We start from the raw sequence: 24,649 nt of genomic DNA on the forward strand, positions 1-24,649 counted from the left end.
AGTCACTTCACTTCTCTGGGCCAGTTACCTCATTTGTAAAATGGGGGTTGAGACTGTGAGCCCCACATCGGACAGGGACTGTGTCCAACCCTATTTGCTTGTATCCAACCCAGCACTATGTGTCAGACACTGTACTAAGTGCTAAACAAATACCATTATTATTATTACTATTATTATTATTGAAACTCGTCGCCTGACTCTCAGGCCTGTACTCTTTCCACTAGACCACTTTACTTCTCACAGGCCATGTTGCTTCCAAAGAAAAGCTAAATCAAAAATCCCTCTATTGAAGTTATGTGAGTCATGATTAGCTAAAAAGATGTAAAACATATTACTCTGGTCATGAGCAGGAAGGCAGTACTGAATGGGGCTGGCTCAGAGCTGGCTGGGTGGATTGAGGCAGTGCTTGGGCCGGATGCCATCTAACTTCCTTGTGGGTAGGGACTGTGGCTCATCTATCGTTCATTTCCCAAGTGCCCAGGACACTGCGTTCAACTCAACAGGCACTCAATCCAGTGCTCCATTCACATTTCTGCCTACTTCATAGGTTATGAGGATAAAAATCAGATAAGTAACATGAGAATTCTTTAGGAATAAAAGCTCTCCACATAAACTAATGTTGTTATTGTTAGTGGGTGTGGAAATAGAAGCAGGCCAGGGCTGCTGAGGAGAATGTGTAGGCTGGGATGATGAAGGTTGAGCCAAGGCCATCAGAGAAGATAAAGTGGGCAGGGTCCTCTAGAAAGACATGTTAGGCAGGGAATGCTGAGGAGATGGGCCAAGGCTGGGACCACAGGAAAAAAAGGCATATGAATTTTTCACGTGTATTTGCTATTATTGCAATACACTGAAAGTGTGTATGTGGATGGGGAGGAGGATGAAGAATCATAATGACAAAATAGGATGAAAGGAGTTTTATCTATCAGTTGCTTACGGCTTATTAAGTACTTACTGTGCACAGAATAGTGAACTAAGTGCTTGGAAGATGATGATTTATTAATGATGTGTATATATCTATGATTCTATTTATCTTGATGGTATTGATGCCTGACTACTTGTTTTGTTGTCTGTCTCCCCCTTTAAGACTGTGAGCCCATTGTTGGGCAGGGATTGTCTCTCTCTGTTGCCCAATTGCACATTCCAAGTGCTTAGTAAGTGCTCTGCATACAGTAAGCACTCAATAAATGCGATTGAATAAATGAATGAATTTACAGAGCTGGGAAGCAGCATGGTGTAGTGGATATAACCAAGCACTTGGAAGAGTACAATATAATTGAGTAGGTAGACATGTTTCCTGCCCACACTGAGCTTAGAGATTTTATTTTTAATGATACTTGTTAAGCACTTATAAGCAAGCACTATACTAAGCGCTGGCAGAGATACAAGTTAATCAAGTTGGACACAATCCCTGTTCCATATGGAAGTAACAGACTGAGAGAGTACGATTTAATCCCCATTTTGCAGATAAGGTAATGAAGCACAGATAAGTGAAGTGACTTGCCGAAGGTCACACAGCAGACAGGTGATGCTGGGATTAGAATCCAGTTCCTCTGACTCTCAGGTCCGGACTCTTTCCGCTAGGCCATGCTGCTGCTTTTATTTTGGGATAAAAATCCACTCATTTCACTGATCACAGCTCCCTGAAGAAATCCATTTAATTCAAGTGAGGGCAAGTGGAAACAGGAAGAATAATATAGCTAATTTTATTAATTCTTTGGTAATTTTATTTGGCTGAACCTATTAATAACTGCATTTCAGAGAGCTGGGATATTTTGAATTTTTCACTATCTTGATTCTAATTCCTGTTTGAGTATTCCGAGCTATGTGTGGGTTTTTTTTAAATTTTAATGGTTTCTAAGATTTTACTATACACCAGACACTGTACTAAGTGTTGAGGTAGACACAAGTTAATTAGGTTGGACACAATCCTTGTCCTACCTTGGGCTTACAGTATCAATCCCTATTTTGCACATTCATTCAGTCGTACTTATTGAGGACTTACTTTGTGAAGAGCACTGTAAGCACTTGGAAAGTACAATTTGATGAGGTTACTCAGGTACAGAGAAATGAAGTGAGTGGCCAAGGTCACACAGCAGACAAGTGGCAGAGTTTGAGTTAGACTGCGGGTCCTTCTGACTCCCAAGCCTGTGCTTAATCCACTAGGCTGTGTTGCCTCTCATGTGGCTCTCCTGTATTCTTGTGGAACTGTTGTTCATGAGCTATTATAGCTAAGCAGAAATTTTTGGTGTCTTTGCTACCCTTATTTAATTCATCTTTATTCTGTCTCCTGTACACCTTTACCAGATGAGGCTTTTGTCCACGCTTGTGGTTGAGAAGGAATTCCAAATGAAAAACACATAATGACCTGGAGAGGAACAATATTTTCTAATCTAAAAATGGCCTGAACCTTGTGAAAATTACACAAAAATTATATGCAGGCACACTTGAGTTCTCTCAACATTCTGTATAGTTGGATTTGGCTCTCTGGAGGGTTTGAAGTAGATGGGAGAAATGGACATACTTCTCTCCCACCCTTCCTTATTGCTCCCACACCCTTCCCTTTTTCCTGAAACTCTTCCTTCAAACCTGCCAGATAGCATCTTTCTCCATCTTCAATGCCTTCCTGAAAAGCCACCTCCTCCAGACAGGATCTCCCATCTAATCTCCATCTCTTCTGGTCAGGTCATCCCATCAGGCACCTTTAGTGCTCATATACATATTGGCTTATTTATTTTATTTGAAGTCCCAGTGCAAAACAACACCACTACTGCAAAAACAACTCCTATGCATGTTCTTTCTTCTCTTAATCAATGGTGTCTGCTCACTGTTCACTTGAATGGCAAGGGGCCTGCTATATTTCCATAAACAAAATGTTCAAGGAATTCTCTGTCAGGTTCTCACAGATCCAGTCTCACAACTTTAAGTATCATTTTAAAAATGGATCACCAGCACACATCACTTATACATATAGTCCTTTTCACTATTTGTTGCTATCAGTTATCTGTATATTTTCTTCCTTTCCCTACTGATGTTATACCATCTGGTTATATCCATCACTCTCATTTTTCCCCCATCTGTCCTCCCCTCTGCATCGACTATGCACTTGGTTGCGTACCCGTTAAGAACTTTGATACCCCAGTCTCACAGCACTCGTTGTACATGTCCTTATACTCTACTACATTCCCTGTATGGAATGTAATTTCATATCTGTCTCCCCATTTTGGGCAGGAATCAAGTCTACCAACTCTATAGGACTGTGCTTACTACAGTGCTCTGCACAGAATAAATGCTCAGTAAATACCATTGATTGACAGGGTCCATATTTATTATCACTCTTATTGCAGATTCCTAAGCACTTCAGGGCTCAAATACTAGTGAATGAATGAATGTGGTCTGCCATTTTATTTGGTGCATTATTTGGATCTGGCCAACAGTTTTACCTGAAGAAATCTCCAGGCTTAACCCTGGCACTGAGGAAGCCTCTGGGCCATTGTTACACTCACTCTGACATTTTTTGCATATTGCTTGTGGGACTGGAAAAGAGGGAAAGCCTGTAGAGAGATAGAAACTCCTGCCCCTGCACCAAGGAGCTAACCATTTATATCCCACTGTGACAATTATTTTGCATAAAATTACCATTAAAAAATCCTAATTTTTAAGCCTCCAACCCTTGTCAGTGGCCTTTTAGCATTATTCAAACATTGTTTTATTTAGGCCTGTGATCATTCAGCTCATTACCTCAGTTTGGCTTCTTTCTTTCCCCCTTCTCTCTTGCAATCAAGCTCTAATTAAACTCAGCCAGAAGCAGAGGAGGGATGTGGTGGCTTGGGCAGGGGTAGGTGCGTGCTGTTCACAGGCAGGTTGATTTTATGGAACAGTGGAAGGTTTATTGTGACATTTTGCTAATTTGTCAGGGAGAGAAAAATCTCCCCCAGGACAGGTCCTCCTCTAAGGTGAGTAAAATGGCCTTTATACTATTATTATTAATTGTATTTATTGAGCACTTACTGTGTGCAAACCAGAATACTAAGTGCTTATGAGAGTATAATATAACATCAGACACATTCCCTGCCCACAACGAACTCGCTTTATAAGTGTTTCCTTATCTGTAAAGCGGAGTTTCATAGCTGCTCTCCCTCCTACTTTGACTGTGAGCACCTTGTGGAACAGACTCTCTTGGACCTGAGTATCTTGTATTTATCCCAGGGCTTAGTGCAGTTCTTGGCACATCATGAGCATTTTAACAAATACTACTCTTATTATTGTTATAACTGGCGGGGATGACGAGGTGGGCCAACAGAAAGCTCATCTTAAACTCAACACAAGGAGCACCTGGCTTCTCTGAGGCCTCTGGCCTGGTGGGGCTGGCAGTTGGCGGTGGCCTCCTCCTTACCCGAGGGTATTCTGGGAGCGGCACAGGTGCAGGGGCGCGAAGCCCTCATCGCTCAGCAGGTTGGGGTTGGCCTGATAGTCCAGCAGCAGCTGAGTACAGTCTGTGTGACCTGCCTGGCAGGCCTCGTGCAGGGCACTCCTACCGCCTGGGGTGGCGTCGGCATTGGCGTGCTCATGGAGCAGGTGCCTCACACAGTCCGTATGACCATGGCCCGCAGCGATGCACAGGGGATTGGTGAGCTCCCTCTTGTACTCCAGGGACCACAGGCCTGAGAGGGAAAACATGAAGAGGATATATTAAAGCCTGATGTGTGGGAAGTAAAGGAAGGAGAGGAAGATCATGAGGGGAATTGTCTAGGGAAAGAGAAAGTTTTGGGATAAGTTCTCAGGGGCAGTGGTAGGGGCTCACGACAGATTGGGGTGTAGGGAGGGATGAAGAGTTAAAGAGGGGAGAGGGAAAGTGTGAAGGCAGCGAGGCATTGTAAATTGAGCAGGGATAAGTAAGGCCCTGGCACAGAAAGCTAAGTGAGGGGCAGGGTGCAGGGAAGCGCTACAACAGGCCTGAAGTAAGTGGTTGGCTTAGATGGCAAGAGGAGGACAAAGCCTGTAGTGGGCTATGGGCACACTGCCTTGAAACCCCACAGTAAGCCTTGCCCTTTCCAGCTCCATCCAGCCACAAGAGGAGAGAACACAATAGAAAACAAAACCAAGTGACCCGACATTTTCAAGGTGTTCGGGGGGGGAAAGGGTTTAGAGAAAGTTGAGTCTTACAGAAAATATCTGAGTCTTAAAAAAAGCTTTGATGTGTGCTCCACATTTAACACAATTCTGGTTTATTTCTCTACCCTTTTAGGGTTTTTTTTTTGTATGTGTAGGGTTGTTCTTTCACTGAATAAAATGGAGCAGGTGCTATACATTTTTACCTCTCTGAAAACTTTGGAGGTTTCAAAAGGCCTGTTGAAGGTTGTTAGCAGCTCCGTGCAATGGTGGAAACAGGGGGGAGAAATTCCCCGGTGAATACACATCAAGAGGCAGGATTTCACATGGCAGGAATGTCTTCTTATAATGATGGAAGAATCGATTCCTTGGCAGTAATGAGCTGTAAAGGGTTCTCTATTCACAGGACACCTTCTTTCCCAGAGCCCATGCTGAGACTTTTGAAAAGCCCCTCATTAATTACCCACCTGCATGAGCCACCGGTTCCTAACCTGTTGCGAACCATTCCAGGCCTTAGGACATCATACATGCATCTTTAGGAGAGCCGTAGACTACCAGGCCACGAAAGATACAGTTACGGTGGATGGCTAAGTGAGGTATGTCTGGGGAAAGAAGATATCTGGGTCTTCTGTTGAGTCAGTTGGGTTGGTGCTGGGATTTCAGGATGATTGTTTGGAAAGAGAATTGGAATTCCCAGGTTTTCATCATTTTGCTAAATTGGTAATATCTACAGTACCTGCTGTACTCTGTTCTTCCATTAGGAGTCTATGATGGTTCTATCATATTTATTGAGCACTTACTTTGTGCAGAGCACTGTACTAAGCGCTGATGCAAGGGCTTGATTGAATTAAGATCAATAGGCTTCATTTTCCAGAAGTACATCCTGGCATCAGTTATGGTATTTACTAAGTGCTTTCTATGGAGCTAGCTCTGGGATAAATACAAGATTATGAGATGAGAAGCTTTTTCTGTCCAACACTGGGCTCACGATTAAAGATTTAGAGAGAGCAGGTATCTTATCTCCATTTTATAAATGAGGAAATGGAGGCCCAGAGACAGTAAGTGACTTGTCCAAGATCACACCCAGTAGGCCGTTAGCCTAACTGAAGTTAGAACCCAAATCTCATGCCTCCCTGTCCCTTGCTCTTTTCTCTAGGCCAAGCTGCCCTCAGTTCAGCAAAAGGAGTCAGATGCTAAGTGACTCATAACCACCTTGTGCCAGTGATGTTGGTGGTAAATGTGTGTGTGTGTGTGTGTGTGAATTTGTGTGCATATATTTGTGTCTCTATATATGTGTGTATACACACATGCACACACACACACACACACACACACAAACGTAGGAGACAGGAGGGGGTGTATCACTGAACATTTCCCACTTTCCCCTCCATACATTTTGAGATCAAATTTCATTGTCTCCCCAGTAGTCCCTTTTGCCTCCTAAAGCCCCTCCCCTATAACCATTTTCTTCCCAAGATATGATTTTTTTGGTTTTTATAACTGGCCATTATATCTTTAATGTCTAATAGGCTAAAAATACTTGGTGGTAGAGTGCTACTTATCTGCCCTTAAATCAGAGCTTTCCCAATATAATTTCTGGTTTTGGGTTAAAGTGTCTTAGGTTATCAAAAGTCCTAAATCATCTGAAATCCAGGTCTGCTTTAGAAAAGGAGAAAAGTGGTGAAGGCAGAGCAGAAAGGAAGAAGAATCAGCCTTTGGACTAAGGGATTTTGTTCATACTTTAGCAGCTGGTTCTTTATACTGAAGTAGGTTAATTTTAACATTTCCCCCCTTCACATCACAAATGTGTATGTGAGGAGTGGACAGGGCGATGAGTCATGCATGTAATGTGCAAACTCCATTCAGTTCACTTGATCTACAGTACTGTCATTTAACTCTCAGTTTCTACAGGTCATGCGGATGTAGGCTTCTTGTCCTCTCTCTTCATACAGACCCTTGTTTCCACTTCCTAAGAAAAACATACCCCTCTCAGGTTCTCACCTGGAGAGTTTCCAGTACTCTACTAGTCCCGACTACAGGATGGAGAGTCAAGCAGACACCCATTCCATTCCTAGCTTAGGCAGTGGCTAGCGAGTGGAAGGCAATCTGCTACACCTGTGAAAACTCACCTGTGAAGGGCAGCAGCAGCATGGGAAAGGTTCAAGGGTGGAGACTCAAGTTTACTGCATGGAAGGAGGCAATGGTAAACCACTTCCATACTTTTACCAAGAAAACTGTGGTTACACTACAGAACAATTGCAGGTGGTGGTGTCACTATGGGTCGGAGACCACTTATCATAAGACAAGACAAGAAAGACATAAAGACATCTCTGGACTGCTCTGCACAATCCAGGTCTCTCTTCATTTTCCCTTTCTTTTCATAATTCCTAAAATAGTGTTTAAACCCACTGCCACTGATTCCTCTCAAACTCCCTTACTGATCCGCCCCACCTCCTGCAATCCAGTTTCCACCTCTTTAACTCCACTGAGACCTCTCCTTCCAAGATCACCAACGATCCTTCTTGCCAGATCCTTCTTGTCCTCATCCTCCTTAACCTTCTGGCTGCCTTTAACACTGTGGACCACTCCCTTCTCAGTTCTTCAAACCCAGTGCTCTTCTTGTTCTCCTCTTCTTCTTCCTTCTTTGGCCCATTTGTCTCAGTCTCTTTTGTTACCTCTTCCTCTGCCTGTGTGTGTGTCTATGTGTTTGTGTTTGTAATATATACTGGGGAGTAGAAGGTTCCTCCAGGTTCTGTTCTGTGTTCCCTTCTCTACTGTATTTACCCTCACTTCCTAGGGAGCTCATCCACACCTATGACTTCAAAATACCACTTTAGATAACCCTGGTACCTACCTTGTGGCCCTGACCTCTCTCCTCCCAGCCCGTCAAATGGCAGGGACTGTCTCTATCTGTTGCCGACTTGTTCATCCCAAGCGCTTAGTACAGTGCTCTGCACATAGTAAGTGCTCAATAAATACTATTGAATGAATGAATGAAATCTTACATTTCCCCCTGCTTCCTGGATATCTCTACCTGGAGGTCCCACTGGCACCTCAAGCTCAATAAATGAACTCCCCATTTCTCCTCTTCCATTTCAAGTATTCTTCTCCCATTACAATAAATGAACTCCCCATTTCTCCTCTTCCATTTCAAGTATTCTTCTCCCATTACAATTGACAACACCACCAGTGTCCCCTTGTCTCCTAAACCAACTGTGACATTATCCTTTAAGCTCCTGGTGGCAGTGATATTGTTTACCAACTCTGCTCTGTTGTATCAATCAGTGATATTTGAGTGCTTACTGATTGTAGGGGAACTGTACTAAGCATTTGAGAGAGTACAGTATAACTGTTGGTAGTCAGTTTCCTTGCTCACAAGAAGCTTTACAGTCTAGAGGGGGAGACAGACAAAATAGTTTATGGATATGTACATAAGTGCTGTGGGGATGAGGTTGGGGTGAGTATCAAGTGTTTAAAGAGTGCCTTCCCAAGGGCTTAATACAGTGGTCTGCACACAGTAAGCACTCAATATATACCATTGATTGATTGACTCCTACTTCTTATTCAAAACTCTCTCCCCATACCCCTCCATATTTAGTCTTCCAAACCCTATAGGTTCTCCCTCCATAACATTTCCAGAATCTATCTCTTTCTTTCCATCCAAATGGCCATCAAGATGGTCCTTGTCTTGTCTTATGCCATCAAGTCATTTCTGACCCACAGCAATACCACAGACACATCTCTCCCAGAATGACCGGCTCTCCACCTGCAATTGTTCTGTTAGTGTATTCATAGAATCTTCTTGGTAAAAATATGGAAATGGTTTACCATTGCTACCTTCCATGCAGTAAACTTGAGTCTCTGCCCTTGACTCTCTCCCATGCTGCAGCTGCCCAGCATGGGTGAATTTTGACTTGTAGCAGATTGCCTTCTACTAGCTAGCCACTGCCCAAGCTAGGAATGGAATGGGTAGGCCTCGGCTTGACTCTCACTTCTGTAGCTGAGACTTGTAGAGTACTGGAAAATCTCCAGGTACAACCCTGAGAGGGGTTCATGGTGGTCCAGATAATATGGCTTGATTACTGCCTCAGCTTCCCCACTGGTATCTCAGCTTTCAGAGTCTCCTCTTTCCAGTATAGACTTCACTTGGAGGCCCAGATCATTTTTTCCCCAAAAAACGCAGTGACTGCAATGACTCTCCACTCAAAATCCCCAATTCTTGCCCGTTTCTCTCAAGTTGAAACTCCTGACTAATGGCTTCATGGGACTTAATCAGTTGTCTTCTAGTCAGTCAGTCAATAATAGTTAGTGAGCTGTACTAAGTGCTTGGGAAAGTACAGTATAGCAGGTACATTCCTTGCCCACAACAAGTATATAGCCTAAAGGGCAGGGAATCCACTCTGCTATTATCCACTCTTCTCCCACTGCACTTTAGCTTGCACATTTCATTCCTCTAAAATCAACCTTAATTTCTATGCCTGCTTCTAATCTCCCCTTCCTGAAACTCCCTCCTCATTCATCTTCAGGAGGCCACCTCTTCTCTGGAAGGCCTAATCCAAATAATCTACAATCATCCTTCTGTTTTTATTCCCCAGGAGTCACTTCAATCCTTCCACACCACCTAAACACTCAAAGTTATCACAGCCCCTGTAGTCCTTAAATCCTTACCTTAAATTCTTTATTACTTCCTCCTGTTTGTAAGTTAAATGTCTGTCTCCTCTGCTAGAGCTCCTTGAGAGCAGGGTTCTAGCTTTTGTGATTTCCCAAACACTTAAAGTGCTCTGGTTACTGTTGGTGCTTAATAAAGGCTATTGATTTGAAGTCTATATGTTTAATACATAGGGTTTTTAAACTTGTTCCGCACCCGCAACCTGCTGTGTGTCCAGCATGTACAATCAAAAAGCTTTAGTCCATGACCATCCATACAGTGTCATAATATGGACCAACAGGTCTTAACTCGTTTATGACTCCCTAGTCACTGGCTTGCATCGTCAGCTCACATGACATCATGAGGTATGTAACAGGGAAGCACACACTAGGTTCTTATTTTCAATTAACATACCACTGTGTCTGCAGCATGCTGCCTTTCCTGGATCTTTTGGTTCTGGGAGTCTGGCAGTTGGATAGATGGTGCTGAAACATCCTCGGACTGAAACCAACATTTTAAAATGGTCCTTCTTGTTTTCCTTTGCCTTCCAATTGGTTTCAGTGTGTCTCTGTTTTCCTAATGCTACTTAGCAGATTTTCCTTGGATGGAATCATGGGTACCTGCTTTGGTGGTTGGGTTCCTAAGCAAACCTCTTGATAATCTTAGATTATCATGACATTGAGTCAAGAGTTGAAGTGTGTGTTTTGGTGGTCTGGTCTGACCCTAAAAGGGCTTTTAACATTTTTACTCTTTTTCGGAGCTATACCTTCCCCCCCTTTTTTTTTTAAACAAAAAGAACAAACTGTATTTTTGCTCTATGTAGTCATTTTCTTGCACTTGGATTTGTTTCCTCTTAATCATCCCACCCTCAGATCCACAATAGGTACACATCTGAAATTTATATTAATATCTGTCTTCCCCTCTAGCCTGTAAGTTCCTTATGGACAGAGAATGAATCTACCAACTCTGTTATATTCTACTCTTCCAAGCATTTAGTAGAGTGCTCAGCAGACAGTAGATGCTCAATAAATGATTGATTTCTTGTAAGGAATATTTGCATTTCAATAGGCATGCACAGCAAACAAATGGATCTTTTTTTTTGGGATCCTATTCTGTGTTGCAGAGCTTCCCTTGTCCTTTACAGTTAAAGTTCAATTATCTAGGAGTAAGAGCTGCCAGCTGACTCAAAATTTCAGATACCTTTAGTAAGGGCTTCTCAGGGGTTTTTTTGCATAGTCACATAGGGCTATCAAAATGAGAAATTCAGTTCTTAAAGAAGTCATTTAGCCCAAGGAAGGACACCATTTGGTGGAGAGAAGGAGCACAAAAATTGGTTGAATTCTGGCCATGCATAAATTCAGGCATTGGCAGGATGTAGCCCCGCAGTGCTAAGTGCTTAGAACAGTGCTCTGCATGCAATAAATCCTCCATGAATACCATTGATTGACTGGAAATCCCAACCTATTACCAATGCTGGAGCTGTTAGGACTCATCTGCTCGTCAGAGTAGGACATCATCTTGCTATTTGAGGGCTTGTTCTAGGCAGCTGTACTGAGATTCTAGAAGGAACTTTATCCTAAATATGCCTGGGGAATCACAACTCGCTTTGCCAAAGGAAGAACTCCATGTCAATCAATGGTATTTAGTACTTACTGTGTACAGAAGACTGTACTAAGTCCTTAAGAAAATACAATGCTAGAGAGTTGGTAGACATGTTCCCTGACCACAGTCTGATTGTTTTAAACTGCTCCTAATTGGATAGTGGCTTCTCCCAAGGGATCAATCAATGAAAATTGCTCTTGGATTGGGGAATACCAGAAACAGCAGCGGCTATAGATTTCTAGTAAGTAAAGTGCTGAGTTACACAGCCTTACTGTAAATTGTATTAGTAGCTCATCACTAACTGGGTCTTTAAAAGCAAGAGTACCTGACAGTCCAAAAGTGACTGGGGATTTCACCTGCCATTCCATCTCATTCTTATTGATCTCAAAAACCACATTGACATCTCCATAATGTTTGGCAGTCAGAGCTTGAAGCTGACCCAGGTCCCCGGTAACCAAGGCAGTGTAGTACTTGTCCGCTGGAGCCCATGCTGTTAATGTGTTCCCTTGTTCCATCTTCTGGAAGATCTTAAGCTTCCCTTTTGCTGGCTCCAGCAGCCGGTCCATTGGCTCCAGTATCTTTCAGGGAAAGATCATTCCAGGAGGGGAAGGAGGTCTGATGCTGAATTGTTCCTACTGTCACCTCACAGTTAGGGCTCTATTGTGCTGATATTTATAGCTCCACTGGGGTCAGATGATGGTAATAGTTCCCTGATATGATTGGGTCATGTGGAGGTCTGGATACAGTTTCAGAAAGATTAACCACTACCCTGCAAACTTGTGACAACACACATACAATAACTATCCACTCCTATTCATGTATTCAAATGCTAACTGTGCCAAGACAGAAGCAGCATGGCTTAGTGGAAAGAGCATGGCCTTGGGAAGCAGAGGTTGTGGATTCTAATCCAGGCTCCGCGACTTGTCAGCTGTGCGACTTTGAGCAAGTCACTTAACTTCTTTGTGTTTCAGTTACCTCATCTGTAAAATGGGGATTAAGACTGAGCCCCATGTGGGACAACCTGATAATCTTGTATCTACCCCTGTGTGCTAGAACAGTGCTTGGCACATAGTAAGCACTTAACAAATACCAGCGTCATCATCATTATTATTATTATTAAGCACCACCTCTGCTCAGATGGACAGTTTAGAAATGAATAATTATGGTTTTATTTGACTACACTGTGGCCTAGTGGATAGAGCATTGGCCTGGGAGTTTGAAGGACCTGAGTTCTGATCCCAGCTCCACCACTTGTTTGCTAGGTAACCTTGGGCAAGTCACTTCATTTCTCTGTGCCTCAGTTACCTTATCCATAAAATGGGGATTAAAACTGTGAGATCCATGTGGGATGTGGACTGTGTCCAACATGATTACTTTTTATCTACTCCAGTGCTAAGAACAGTGCCTGAAACATAGTAAGTGCTTCGCAAATACCACTAAATAAATAAATATGGAAAATATGATGATGATGATGATAATTGTGGTATTTGTGAATTGCTTATTACGTGCCAGGGACTGTATTAAATTCTGAGGCCTGGTAGGGGTGTGGGGGGGGGAGGAATGCAAGCAAATTGGATTGGACACAATTCCACAACAGGCTCACAGTCTTAATCCCCATTTTACAGATGAGGTAACTGAGGCAAAGAGAAGTGAAGTGACTTGCCCAAGATCACACAGCAAAGTGGTAAAGCCGGGATTAGAACCCATGACCTTCTGACTCCCAACCCGTGCTCTTTCTGCTAGGCCATGCTGCAGAAGCAGTTAACTTTTTAAGTATTTTCAACTCTTTCCACCTAAGGGTGTTTTTAGTTCAACTCTGATCTTTTATCTTAGTAGAATTTGCACAAGACTGGTGCAGAACCAGGGCTAGGGCCTGTCTATATTGTGTTGGGTTCCTTCATCTTAATGAGAAAGGTAGTTGCTTTTCTTATTTTGGGTCTTCCTTAAAGAGGAGCTGAAAACAGCATTTCTCACTAAGGACTACAGTAGTCTCCAAGGGTCCTCTACAAGGCCAATGGGAAGTAGACCGGAAAGCTTGCTACACTGCATTTAGGGGAGGTTGAGAAACTAGGAATCACATTTGTATTTATTGAGCACTTACCATGTACAGGACACTGTTCTAAAAGCCTGGGATAGTACACCACAACAGTATAACACATATTCCCTGCCCAAAAGGAGCTTACAGTCTAGAGGAAGTCTGGCCATGTGTAGCCTTAGGAAACTCTATCCAGTAATTTAGTTCAGGTTTAGAGTCAGTATCTTTGCTGATGTGGGTCTGGAGAGCCTGTTTAAGTTCGTTGGGGCTTGACCTGTCCTTGAGCCCTTTCAGAGAAGGTGTGACACTTTTTCTTTAGGTGTTGACCAAACTCTCGTGACTCACCAAATCATATGGAACCTGCTAGGGATACTCTAAACTCCCTGAGCCCCCATATGGAGTAAAATGGAATTATGGATTGAGTTCTGAGGAACCTGCCATGTGTTGTGCAAAGTACTTTTTTAATAGGTCTGACCAATGGTCCAGTCAAACAAGACCTCAGTTTCCCACAATGCCAACAGGAGGCTTAGAGGATCCATGTGATGGTTACTCTCCCTGAGGTTCATTTTCGTGATTTGGAATCCACCATCTAATAACCCAAATATTTCCCTCTGCATCCCAAAGTTTCATATAATGACCCATCATGGAACTGAATGAACTTTTGAATTCACTGATACTTTTATTCTGTACAACTTCTTTTGATATGTTTATGCCAAATATATATGTGTGTGTTCCTTTTATATGCTTAGCACCAGTTTGTGGAGAAAAGTTTCAATCTACTGTATATATTGAGCAACTAAGGCATAGAGAGCACTGTACCAATGCATAGGAGGTCCTTGTACTGTTTAGCTTTGAATCTATCACCTGGAAGCGCCAATGGGTGCTCCTTGTCCTGACACTGTTGGATTTGAAAGGTATTTCTAGGTGACTGTTAGCAAGGCTACAGCTGGAGTAGAATGCTTTGAAATCATTTCAAAATGACTGTCAGGAGGAATGTAGAGAAGGGAGGCATGGACTACAGACCAAGGTGATAAGTGGCTGGTTTTTTTGCCTACACTTCCCAGAAACCATTAGATACTCTGGGAGTAAACTGACTCCCTGTCAATATGTGGAGTAAACTCTTCTCTAGATTGTAATTTCACTATGGGCAGAGAATGTATCTGCTAATTCTAGTTTACTGTACTCTTCCAAATGCTTAGTACAATGCTCTGCCCATAGTAACCACTCAATAAATACCATTGATTGGAGTCGTGAAGCTGAGACTGAGTCTCCCGATGAGGGTGGGGAGAGCAAGTCAAGGAAGTGGAAATGGCTGTTTCACTGTGCTTGATGGTTGGAGTTCAGCTTCTGGTTGAGACCACATCATAGGTAGGGTTCCACTTGATAAAGTATCTCTTTCTGCTTAAGCTAAACCTTGTGTGAAAAAGAAGCTAGGGCAAATTAATTTTGGAATTACCTTAGACTTTTTTTTTTCCAAACTCCTCCCCAAGTAAATCCTAGGGGTAGTCTTATTTTGGGTTTCTGGAAACCAGACCATGTAGCATGGCCAATAATAATACCATCTAGAATGGTCAATAAAAATATTAAATGTGGTATTGTAGCCTGGAATCCCGGTAGCCATAACTACTATCTTACAAACCTTGGTATTCATATTTTTTGTTCTTTTTCTTCTAGTTTGTGGTACTGATTAAATCCTGATGAAAATCATTATTTAGGTGTCTGGTTTGGATCATCTGAGGTTTTCACAGGGCTGTCAACTGAGTCCTGGAAGGAATTTATAATCCCTTACCTCACTGCATAGCTCTAAATACAGAATGGCTAACTTGGGTTGAAGTTTGGGGTTATCCAGCTAAGAGATCCCAATTTCTCTTTCATAAAGCAAGACCTCCAGAGCCGAATAGTGGCTCTCTCTACACCTTTGATTCTGTAGATGTCGATTTGTTCAATCAATGCTATTTTTATTTCTGCTCAGTCTTCATCATTCAGTACTGAAAAGGTTATCCTCACACAGACATTGCTCCATTCCCCAGTCAGTCAATCAAATTGCATTTACTGAGCTCTTACTGTATGCAGAACACTGTACTAAGCACTTGGGAGAGTATACTATGACAGAGTTGGTAGATATATTTCATGCCTACAGTGAGCAATCATCCTAGTACCCTCTCTCAGCATCTTCTGCTCTCATATCTTTTCTAAGACATGGAGACCACATTGGCCATCTGAGTGCCTGATGGCAAAAGTGAGATCTTTGTTCTGGTAGAAATGACACTTATTAAGCACCCACTGGTGCAATGCACTATACTAAATGTTTGAGAAAGTATAAGTTTTTTGTGTTTGTGGCTCTTTCCAGTGACACCTACTAGGGCCATTGCGAAACTCCCTTCACTAGGTGCTGCAGCCTAAGCACTTTTAAGTAACTGTCTTTAGCTTTTGATTTCCTTCCGTATGGTTGTCCTGAGAGTCTTTGCCAAGCTTTAAATTTCTGCAAATCTTCAGAGCAATGATGCAGAATGCACCTATGCAGTGGACACATTCAGTTGTTTCTGAGTACAGTAGAGAAAGAAAAGTCTCATACTGACCCATAGCCAGTTTAGTTAACCTCCATTGGCTGGTTCTTTTCAATTAGTGGTATTTATTAAGCACTTTGTGCAGAGCACTGTACTCAGTGCTTGGGAGAGTATAATGTAACAGAGTTGGTAGACCTGTTCCCTGCCCTCAAGGAGCTTAAAGTTTAGAGGGTATATAAATAAATGCTGTGGGGCTCAATGAAGGGTGAATAAAGAGTACAAATGCAAGGGCAAGTCATGGGTTCTAATGCTGTCTCCAACACTTGTCTTCTGTGTGGCCTTGGGCAAATCACTTCACTTCTCTGTGCCTGTTACCTCATCAGTAAATTGGGGATTGAGACTGTGAGCACCACATGGGACAGAGAATGTGTCCAACCTGATTTGCTTGTATCTACCCCAGCGCTTAATATAGTCCTTGGCACATAGTAAGTGCTCAACAAATGCCATTATTAAAATTATTATTATTATTATTGTTAGGGAGAAGGGAGTAAGGGGAAGTGAGGGCTTAGTTGGGGAAGACCTCTTGGAAGAAATGTGATTTTTAATAAGGCTCTGAAGTTGGGAAGAGGGCAAGTCTGATATGACTTTCCCATCACTGTAGGCAGCAACACCATCCTTCCTGTCTTACAGGCCCATAACCTTGGCATTATCCTTGACTCCTCTCATTCAGAACACATATTCAATCCATCACTCAATCCTGTCGATCCCACTTTTCAAAATATCACTAAAATCCCCTCTTTCCACTCCAAACTACTACCATGTTAATACAATCACTCATCCTATCCCGCCTGGATTACTGCATCGTGCTCCTTGCTGACCTCCCAGTCTCCTGTCTCTCCCCATTCCATTTCATACTTCACTCTGCTGCCCATATCGTTTTTCTACAAAAATTATTAGGACATGTCACCCCACTCCTCAAAAAACTCCAGTGTTTGCCCATCCACCTCTGCATCAAACAAAAAGTTCTCACCATTGACTTTAAAGTACTCAATTACTTCACCCCCTCCTACCTCACCTTGCTACTCCTATTACAACCCAGCCTGCACACTTCACTCCTCTAATGCTAGCCTTCTCACTGTACCTCAGTCTCACCTATCTCACTGCCAATCCCTGGCCCACGTCCTGCCTCTGGCTTGGGACACCTTCTCTTCTCAAATCTGACAGGCGATTACTCTCCCCCTTTTTAAAGCCTTATTGAAGGCACATGTCCACCAAGAGACCTTCCCTGACTGAGCCTCCCACTCCTTTCTGTGTTGCCCTGAGTTGCTCCCTTTGTTCTTTCCTCTTCCCACCCTACAGCACTTATGTACATATGGAGAAGCAGTATGGTATGGTGGATAGAGCACAGGCTTAGGAGTCAGAAGATGATGGGTTCTAATTCTTGCTCTGCCAATTGTCTGCTGTGTGGCCTTTGGCAAGTTTTACTTCTCTGGGGCTCAGTTCTCATCTGTAAAATGGGGATTAAGACTGTGAGCCCTATGAGGGACAGAGATTATGTCCAACCCAATTTGCTTGTGTCCGCCCCAGTGCTTAGTACAGTGCCTGGTACATAGTAAGTGCTTAACAAATACTATAATAATTATTATCTGTAATTTATTTATATTAATGTCTGCCTCCCCTCTTCCTCTCCCCACACCACCCTAGACTGTAAAGCTTACTGTGGGCAGGGAATGTGTCCATTTATTGTTGTATTGTACTCTCCCAAGAGCTTAGTACAATGCTCTGCACATAGGTGCTCAATAAATATGAATGAATATGATTGGGGAGGGAGTTCCAGGGCCAGAGGTAGGATGTGGACAAAGGGTCTGCAGCGAGATAGTTGAGATTGAGATTCAGAGAGTAGGTTGGTGTTAGAAGTGAAGTAAATGTGCTGGATGGTAGTAGGAAATCAGTGAGATAAGATAGGAGTGAGCAAGGTGATTGAGTGCTTCAAAGTTAATGGAAAGGAGTTTATATTTGATATGCAGATGGATGGTTAACACATCTCTAGCACTTATTTATTTTCACTGTTTGTTGGTACTTATAAATGCATGATGGTAGTACAGTTAATTTACTCTGATTACCTCATTTGTAAATATTTTTTGTCTATCCATTAAAATGTAAGCTCCTTGATGGCAGGAATCTCCTTGCCCAAATGCTTAGAAAAGAGCACTGCACCCAGTGGGTGCTCTGTAAATACCTTTACTACTACTTAAACATTCTTTAAGGACTTTTTCTCCCTTTGTCCCAATGGAAAGAAAACCAACTCCTTCTCAGAATAGTAAATTTGGGATGCAGTACATCCTTTATAAAACATATTGCTCTCTGTATTTTCACTCAAATGATTCAACTCTTTTTACATTAAAAAAATCACAAAGACAGAAGGATTTATGTGAGAAGTATTTAGGAGGATTTTTTTTCATTACTTTCACATTTTTCCTAATGAATTATGACTGCATCTGAAGGACTACTATGTGTAATTTCCAATCCTGCCTCCTCTTGCAGAGTAAAAGTAACTTAATGAATGAAAATGAAATGTGAACCCATCAGTCAGCATGTGCTGTTTGTAGATGACTACTTCGTTTCTGTCGTAAAGAGCCCCTATTCTTCTCTTGGCCCCACCTCTCCCTCTTTTACTGGACCCTGTATTCAGTTAGTCAATAATACTTACTGAACAACTATTATGAGCATCATACACAGCACCTGGAATCTATCAGTCACATTTACTTAGAACCTACCATGCGCAGAACACTGTATTAAGGCCTTGGGAGAATAATATAATAGAATTGGTAGAAATGGTCCCTGCTCACACTGAGCTTATAGTCTAGAGGGAAGACAGACAGGCATTAGACAGACACTTGGATGAGAGTACAATAGAAGCAGCTTGGCCTAGTCGATAGAACACAGACCTGGGAATCCGAAGGATTTTAGCTCTAATCCCAACTCTACCACTTGTCTGCTCTTTGACCTTGGACAAGTCATTTTATTTCTCTATGCCTCAGTTACCTTATCTATAAAATGGGGATTACTACTGTGAGCCCAGTGTGGGATTCACTCATTCATTCATTCAATTTATTGAGTGCTTACTATGTGCAGAGCACTGTACTACGTGCTTGGAAAGTACAGTTTCCGAAACTGCCCTCTCAAAGGTTACCCATGACCTCCTTCTTGCCAAATCCAATGGCTCCTACTCTATCCTAATCTTCCTCGACCTCTCAGCTGCCTTTGACACTGTCGACCATCCCCTTCTCCACACTTTATCTCACCTTGGCTTCATGGACTCTGTCCTCTCCTGGTTCTCCTCTTATCTTTCTAGCCGTTCATTCTCAGTCTCCTTCGTGGGCTCCTCCTCCCCAACCCATGCACTAACTGTAGGGGTTCTTCAAGGGTCAGTTCTTGGCCTCTTCTGTTCTCCATCTATACTCACTCCCTTGTTGAACTCATTCACTCCCACGGCTTCAACTAACATTTCTATGCAGATGACACCCAAATCTACATCTCCTCCCCTGTTCTCTCCTCCTCCCTCTAGGCTCGTATCTCCTCCTGCCTCCAGGACGTCTCCACTTAGATGTATGCCTGCCACCTAAAACTCAACATGTCTGAAACTGAGCTCCTTATCGTCCCTCCCAAACCCTGTCCTCTCCCTGACTTCCCTGTCACTGTGGACGGCACGACCATCCTTCCCGTCTCACAGGCCCGCAAACTTGGTGTCGTCCTTGACTCAGCTCTCTCATTCACTCCACACATCCAACCCGTCACCAACACTTGCCGGTCTCACCTTTACAATATCACCAAGATCTGCCCTTTCCTCTCCATCCAAATGGCTGTCGTGCTGGTACAAGCTCTCATAATATCCCGACTGGATTATTGTGTCAGCCTCCTCTCGGATCTCCCTTCCTCCTGTCTCTTCCCACTCCAGTCTATTCTTCATTCTGCTGCCTGGATCATCTTCTTACAGAAACGCTCGGGGCATATCACTCCCTCCTCAAAAACCTCCAGTGGTTGCCCTACAACCTCCACATGAAACAAAAACTCCTCACTCTTGGCTTCAAAGCTCTCCATCACCTCACCTCCTCCTACCTCACCTCCCTTCTCTCTTTCTACTGCCCACCTTGTACACTCTGCTCCTCTGCCACACACCTCCTCATGGTCCCCATTCATGCCTATCTTGCCATTGACCCCTGGCCTACATCCTACCGCTGTCCTGGAATGCCCTCCCTCCTCATCTCCACCAAACTAACTCTCTTCCCCTTGTCAAAGCCCTACTGAGAGCACACCTCCTCCAAGAGGACTTCCAAGACTGAGCCTCCCTTTCCCTCTGCTCTCCCTGCCCCCCCACCCCCGCTCTTACTCCTTCCCCTCTCCTCAGCACTGTGCTCATTTGTATATATTATTGATTACCCTATTTAGTTCATTAATGAGGTGTACATCCCCTTGATTCTATTTATCTTGATGATGTCTTGTTTTTGTTTTGTTCTGTTTTGCTTTGCTGTATGTCTCCTCCATTTAGATTGTGAGCCCGTCATTGGGCAGGAATTGTCTCTATCTGTTGCTGAATTGTACATTCCAAGTGCTTAGTACAGTGCTCTGCACATAGTAAGTGCTCAATAAATACTATTGAATGAATGAATGAATGAACAATTTGGCAAGTGATAGAAACAATCCCTACCCAACACCGGGCTCACAGTCTAGGAGGGATATGGATTGTGTCCAGCTGGATTAGTTTATATCTATCCCAGAGCTTAGTACAGTGCCTGGTACACTGTAAGCACTTAAATTCCATTTTTCAAAAAGGATCTGGCCCCTGACCTCAAGGAGCTTATAACTCTGGATTTACCCAACTCCAGAGCTTGGGTTATGTGGTGATATTGTCATCCTGACCACACTGGATCTGACACCAATGCAGTGTCACCTCTCTGCTCAGCCTTTAGCCTCAAAAGGACTTTTGTCTCTCATATTCTCCCTCTTCCTCAGCCCCTGTTCCAAGGATTAGTCATGAAAAGAAGCATAGAAGGCCCGAGAGAACTAAGTCTCAATTGGCTTGGCCAAAGGCCTGGAACGCTGGGAAAGTAAGCAGAGGCATTTCTGCAAATTGAACATGATTGCTATCTTGAACCCTGAAGTTTATCCCCTCCGGTGGAGTGAGTGGGGGAATGCCAGAGTCTGCAAATGCTAAATGGTTGAGCTTTTCTTGTTATTTTGTAGGAAATTGCCTATTTATTTTTAGCCCCTGGAAACACTGGACCTTCAACAGTCTGGCTGCTAAGGTTCAGTACAGCAAGGGCAGAAGATCAGTTGAGTTGATTTCTAGATAGGAAATAATGCTCCTGAGTTTGACTCTTCCTTCCCTTTATCCCCACCCAAATTCTGACTTAAAGCCAGATAAAGGCAAGTTCAACTTTTCTGTGAACTTTGTTAGCCATCTCTCTTAGCAGGAGACCTCAGGTAATAATTTGACTTCGCGGGAGGCTTGTTTTCAATCATTTCCAGTTGGCAGAACTGCTGGGCTTGCTAGAAGGGGAGAAACATTACCACTCAAAAGACAGAAGACTACTCCTCAGGATGGGGATTTGGGCCATAAACAGTGCAAGAAATGTTAGGGTGCCTATTCCCCTTAATGGCATCTGACTGCAGGGGAGCCAGGTGATTACCGGGGATGGGGGTGGGGAATGTGTGTTTGTATTTGTGTATGAATGAGAGAAGGGAACAGAGAAAGAGACAGGAGGAGTAAATAAAGGGACACTACCGGAAAGGCACTTTAAGGACCCTTAGTACCCTATTGAATTGTTTGGATGGGGGATCACTTGTAGTTTTTCAGTCAGTAAGAATGTTCCTTGGGATGATGATCCTCTGAAGGGAAGCCCATCCATGTGCCTGTCTCGGGAATTCTGAGAATCTTGATAGTGAATTCAATTCAATAGTATTTATTGAGCGCTTACTATGTGCAGAGCACTGTACTAAGCGCTTGGGATGAACAAGTCGGCAACAGATAGAGACAGTCCCTGCCGTTTGATGGGCTTAAAGCCCTAGGTCAGAGAGGGGAGGCTGTTGAAGAGCTGTTTTGTGTCTTGGTCAACACTAATTTTAACTTTCAGTGCTATTTGTAAACAATCTTCAGTCACAATGCCAGCAGCAGGTACTCCTGGGTAAACCAGCAGTGTCTTTTGTACTTGTAAAAATAGCTTCTGGCAGATGGCCATGTATGCTCAAGTGGCACATGTAGCAAAACTAGTCTATCTCCTTCCAAAGTATGTAAGCTTGGAGTGGTTCTTTCCAGACCTAAAATAGATCTTTCTACAGCTTCTGTTGCAACTGTCCTTCCTTAGGATGCTTCATGGAAACCTTGGCTGAAAGTTATAAAATGAGCCCAGGCTGTCAGGTTTGGGTGGGTTAGACCAACTATTAAAATGTAGCTTGGCATTTTTATTTTTCCAGTTGGGATTTGGACTACCATTTTTTCATGATCAGTCAGGCTTGGATGAGATTAGGGTAATGTTAAACCTTTTTCTTGGGCAGTTCTGTATTACCTGGGTCAAACCCCACTAACATTAATTAAGACCTTAATGTTAGACTCAATCTGGGCAGGATTAGAACTGGTGTGGCATTTTCTATTGTAAACTTCCGTGTTGTAACTGGGAAAATTGAGGGGAAGACATAGTCACTCCAGAGGAATTTCATGGATTTTTTTTAAAGGTATTTAAGTGCTTACAATGTGCCAGGCATTGCACTAAGCACTGGGGTAGATACAAGCTAGTCATGTTGGACACAGTCTCTGTCCCACATGAGCCTCTCAATCTTAATTCCCATTTTACAGATGAGGTCACTGAGGAACAGAGAAAATAAATGACTTGCCTGAGGTCATGCTGCAGACAGGTGGTAGAGTCAGCATTAGACCCAAGGTCCTTTTGACTCCCAAGCCCCTGCTCTATCCACTAGACCATCTTTGTTAGAGATCTTAGACAGGGTAGTTTGTCCATGGGTACAATTCTTCTTGGTGTCAGAGACCTTACTATTTTCTCTGGAGCCTAAACCATGTCAGGTTCAGGTTTGAAAGAAGAGAAGCAATGAGGCCTAGTGGATGGAGCACAAGCCTGGGAGTCAGAAGAACCTGGGTTCTAATCCAGGCTTGACTACCTCTCTGCTGTGTGACCTTGGAGAAATCCCTTCACTTCTCTGTGCCTGTTACCTCATCTGTAAAATGGGGATTAAAACTGTGAGCAGCATGGCCTAGTGGAAAGAGCATGAGGCTGGGAGTCAGAGGACCTGGGTTCTGATCCTGGCTGCGCCACTTGCCTGCTGTGTGACCTTTCTGCTTCAATTCCCTCATCTGCAAAATGGTGATTCAATTTCTGTTCTACATCTTACTTACTGTGAGCCCCATGTGGGACCTGTTTATCTTGTATCTACCACAACACTTAGCATAGTGCTTGGCATATAGTAAGTGCTTAACAAATACTAGTGTTGTTATTATTATGGGATCAGGGGAATTGGGCCAGTGTGGGGGATAGCTAGAAGGGCCTGGATTCCACTGGTACCTGGTTTGATGAACTTGGGGTTGTAGGTCTTGTTGGCTCATGTCTTTAATTCCCTATTAGAGGTGTCTGGAGGACTTAGAGATGTAAAAGTGCTGCTAGAGAGAACCAAGGCTAATGTAAGGGTCTGAGTGCCCCCATTCAATCCCCAAGCCAGCAATCTGTGCAGATCAGCTTCCCGGGAACAGTCACGTCTCTGCAAGAGGAAGGAACTGCATTTCTGAGAATCCAGAGCACTCTTCAGAGCTGCTTCACCTTTTTCAGGTCAGTTTTCAGGCCCCAAGGACTGCCCTGGCCCAGGTCTCGCCAGTGAGGATTTATCCTTGTCAAATCTTAAAGCAATAAAATTAGTGCCTCCTGCCTCCCACCCACTTTATTACACTAATTACACAATTTTAAATAATGATACAATTACTAGCATTTATTGTATTGTGAATTTTGAAACTTTTCCAGCATGCCTTCCCTTCCTTTCTGCATAGAAGTCAATTCTAATAATTCCATTACAGCACATCTTCCTTTATTTTTCTTTAGCTTATTTTATATTTTACATTCCATTCAATACTTTTCTTACACCATTAAGTTGTTTTAAAAAAGCCTCTTGTATGTGATTGGGCCACTACAACCATGCAAGGAAACCTGTCTGTCACATGGTTTACTGAGTTTATGACAGGTGAAATCCTTTGCTTGTGTAATTTTCCTAGGGCATAAACCTGATTTTCTTCAATTAATAATAATAATTATGGTATTTGTTAATGCTTACTTTGTGCCAAGAATTGTACTAACCACTGAGGTAGATACAAGTCCCACATAGGGCTCACAGTCTTAATCCCCATTTTACAGATAAGGTAGCTGAGGCACAGAGAAGTGAAGTGACTTGCCCAAGGTCACACAGCAGACAAGTGGCAGAGTCAGGATGAGAACGCAGGTCTTTCTGACTCCCAGACCTGTGCTCTATCCAATAGACTATGCTGCTGCTTCAAGTGATTTCAGTCCTTTTACACTGTATTGCTACTGTGGAATTGCTTATAGTGATCTGCATATCTTCTCCGATAGATGTTTTCATAGCAAGTCATTGGTAAATTTTTAGAAGTAAAGCAATAGTATTTAATAAAGTTGTTTATGAAGACCACAGTACCTACACACTTGGAGAGGGCAATAGACGTAGTAGACATGATCT

At 43.0% G+C, this 24,649-nt stretch overlaps 1 protein-coding gene, 1 long non-coding RNA gene and 1 other non-coding gene across 4 annotated transcripts in view; 2 read left to right on the forward strand and 1 right to left on the reverse strand.

Annotated features, from left to right (window-relative positions):
• The window catches only part of ASB18 (ankyrin repeat and SOCS box containing 18), a 37,934-nt gene extending 25,948 nt beyond the window's left edge, over nucleotides 1–11,986 (reverse strand). Inside the window, exons 1-2 of the mRNA XM_029068671.2 lie at nucleotides 11,685–11,986; nucleotides 4,394–4,661 (exon numbers count right to left, since the gene is read on the reverse strand). Of these exons, the coding sequence (XP_028924504.1) occupies nucleotides 4,394–4,661; nucleotides 11,685–11,925 (509 nt within the window). The 5' untranslated portion in view covers nucleotides 11,926–11,986. The remainder of the gene's footprint in view (nucleotides 1–4,393; nucleotides 4,662–11,684) is intronic.
• Nucleotides 1–24,649, forward strand: part of LOC114813207 — a 141,203-nt gene that overhangs the window by 26,140 nt on the left and 90,414 nt on the right. The gene's annotated exons all lie outside the window — the stretch shown is intronic.
• Nucleotides 7,093–7,226, forward strand: LOC114813496. Its single transcript, XR_003761213.1, has one exon. It is a non-coding gene; the product is annotated as a small nucleolar RNA SNORA7 (small nucleolar RNA).

This window comes from Ornithorhynchus anatinus, chromosome 7, assembly GCF_004115215.2.
Source record: "Ornithorhynchus anatinus isolate Pmale09 chromosome 7, mOrnAna1.pri.v4, whole genome shotgun sequence".
Lineage (NCBI taxonomy): Eukaryota > Metazoa > Chordata > Mammalia > Monotremata > Ornithorhynchidae > Ornithorhynchus > Ornithorhynchus anatinus.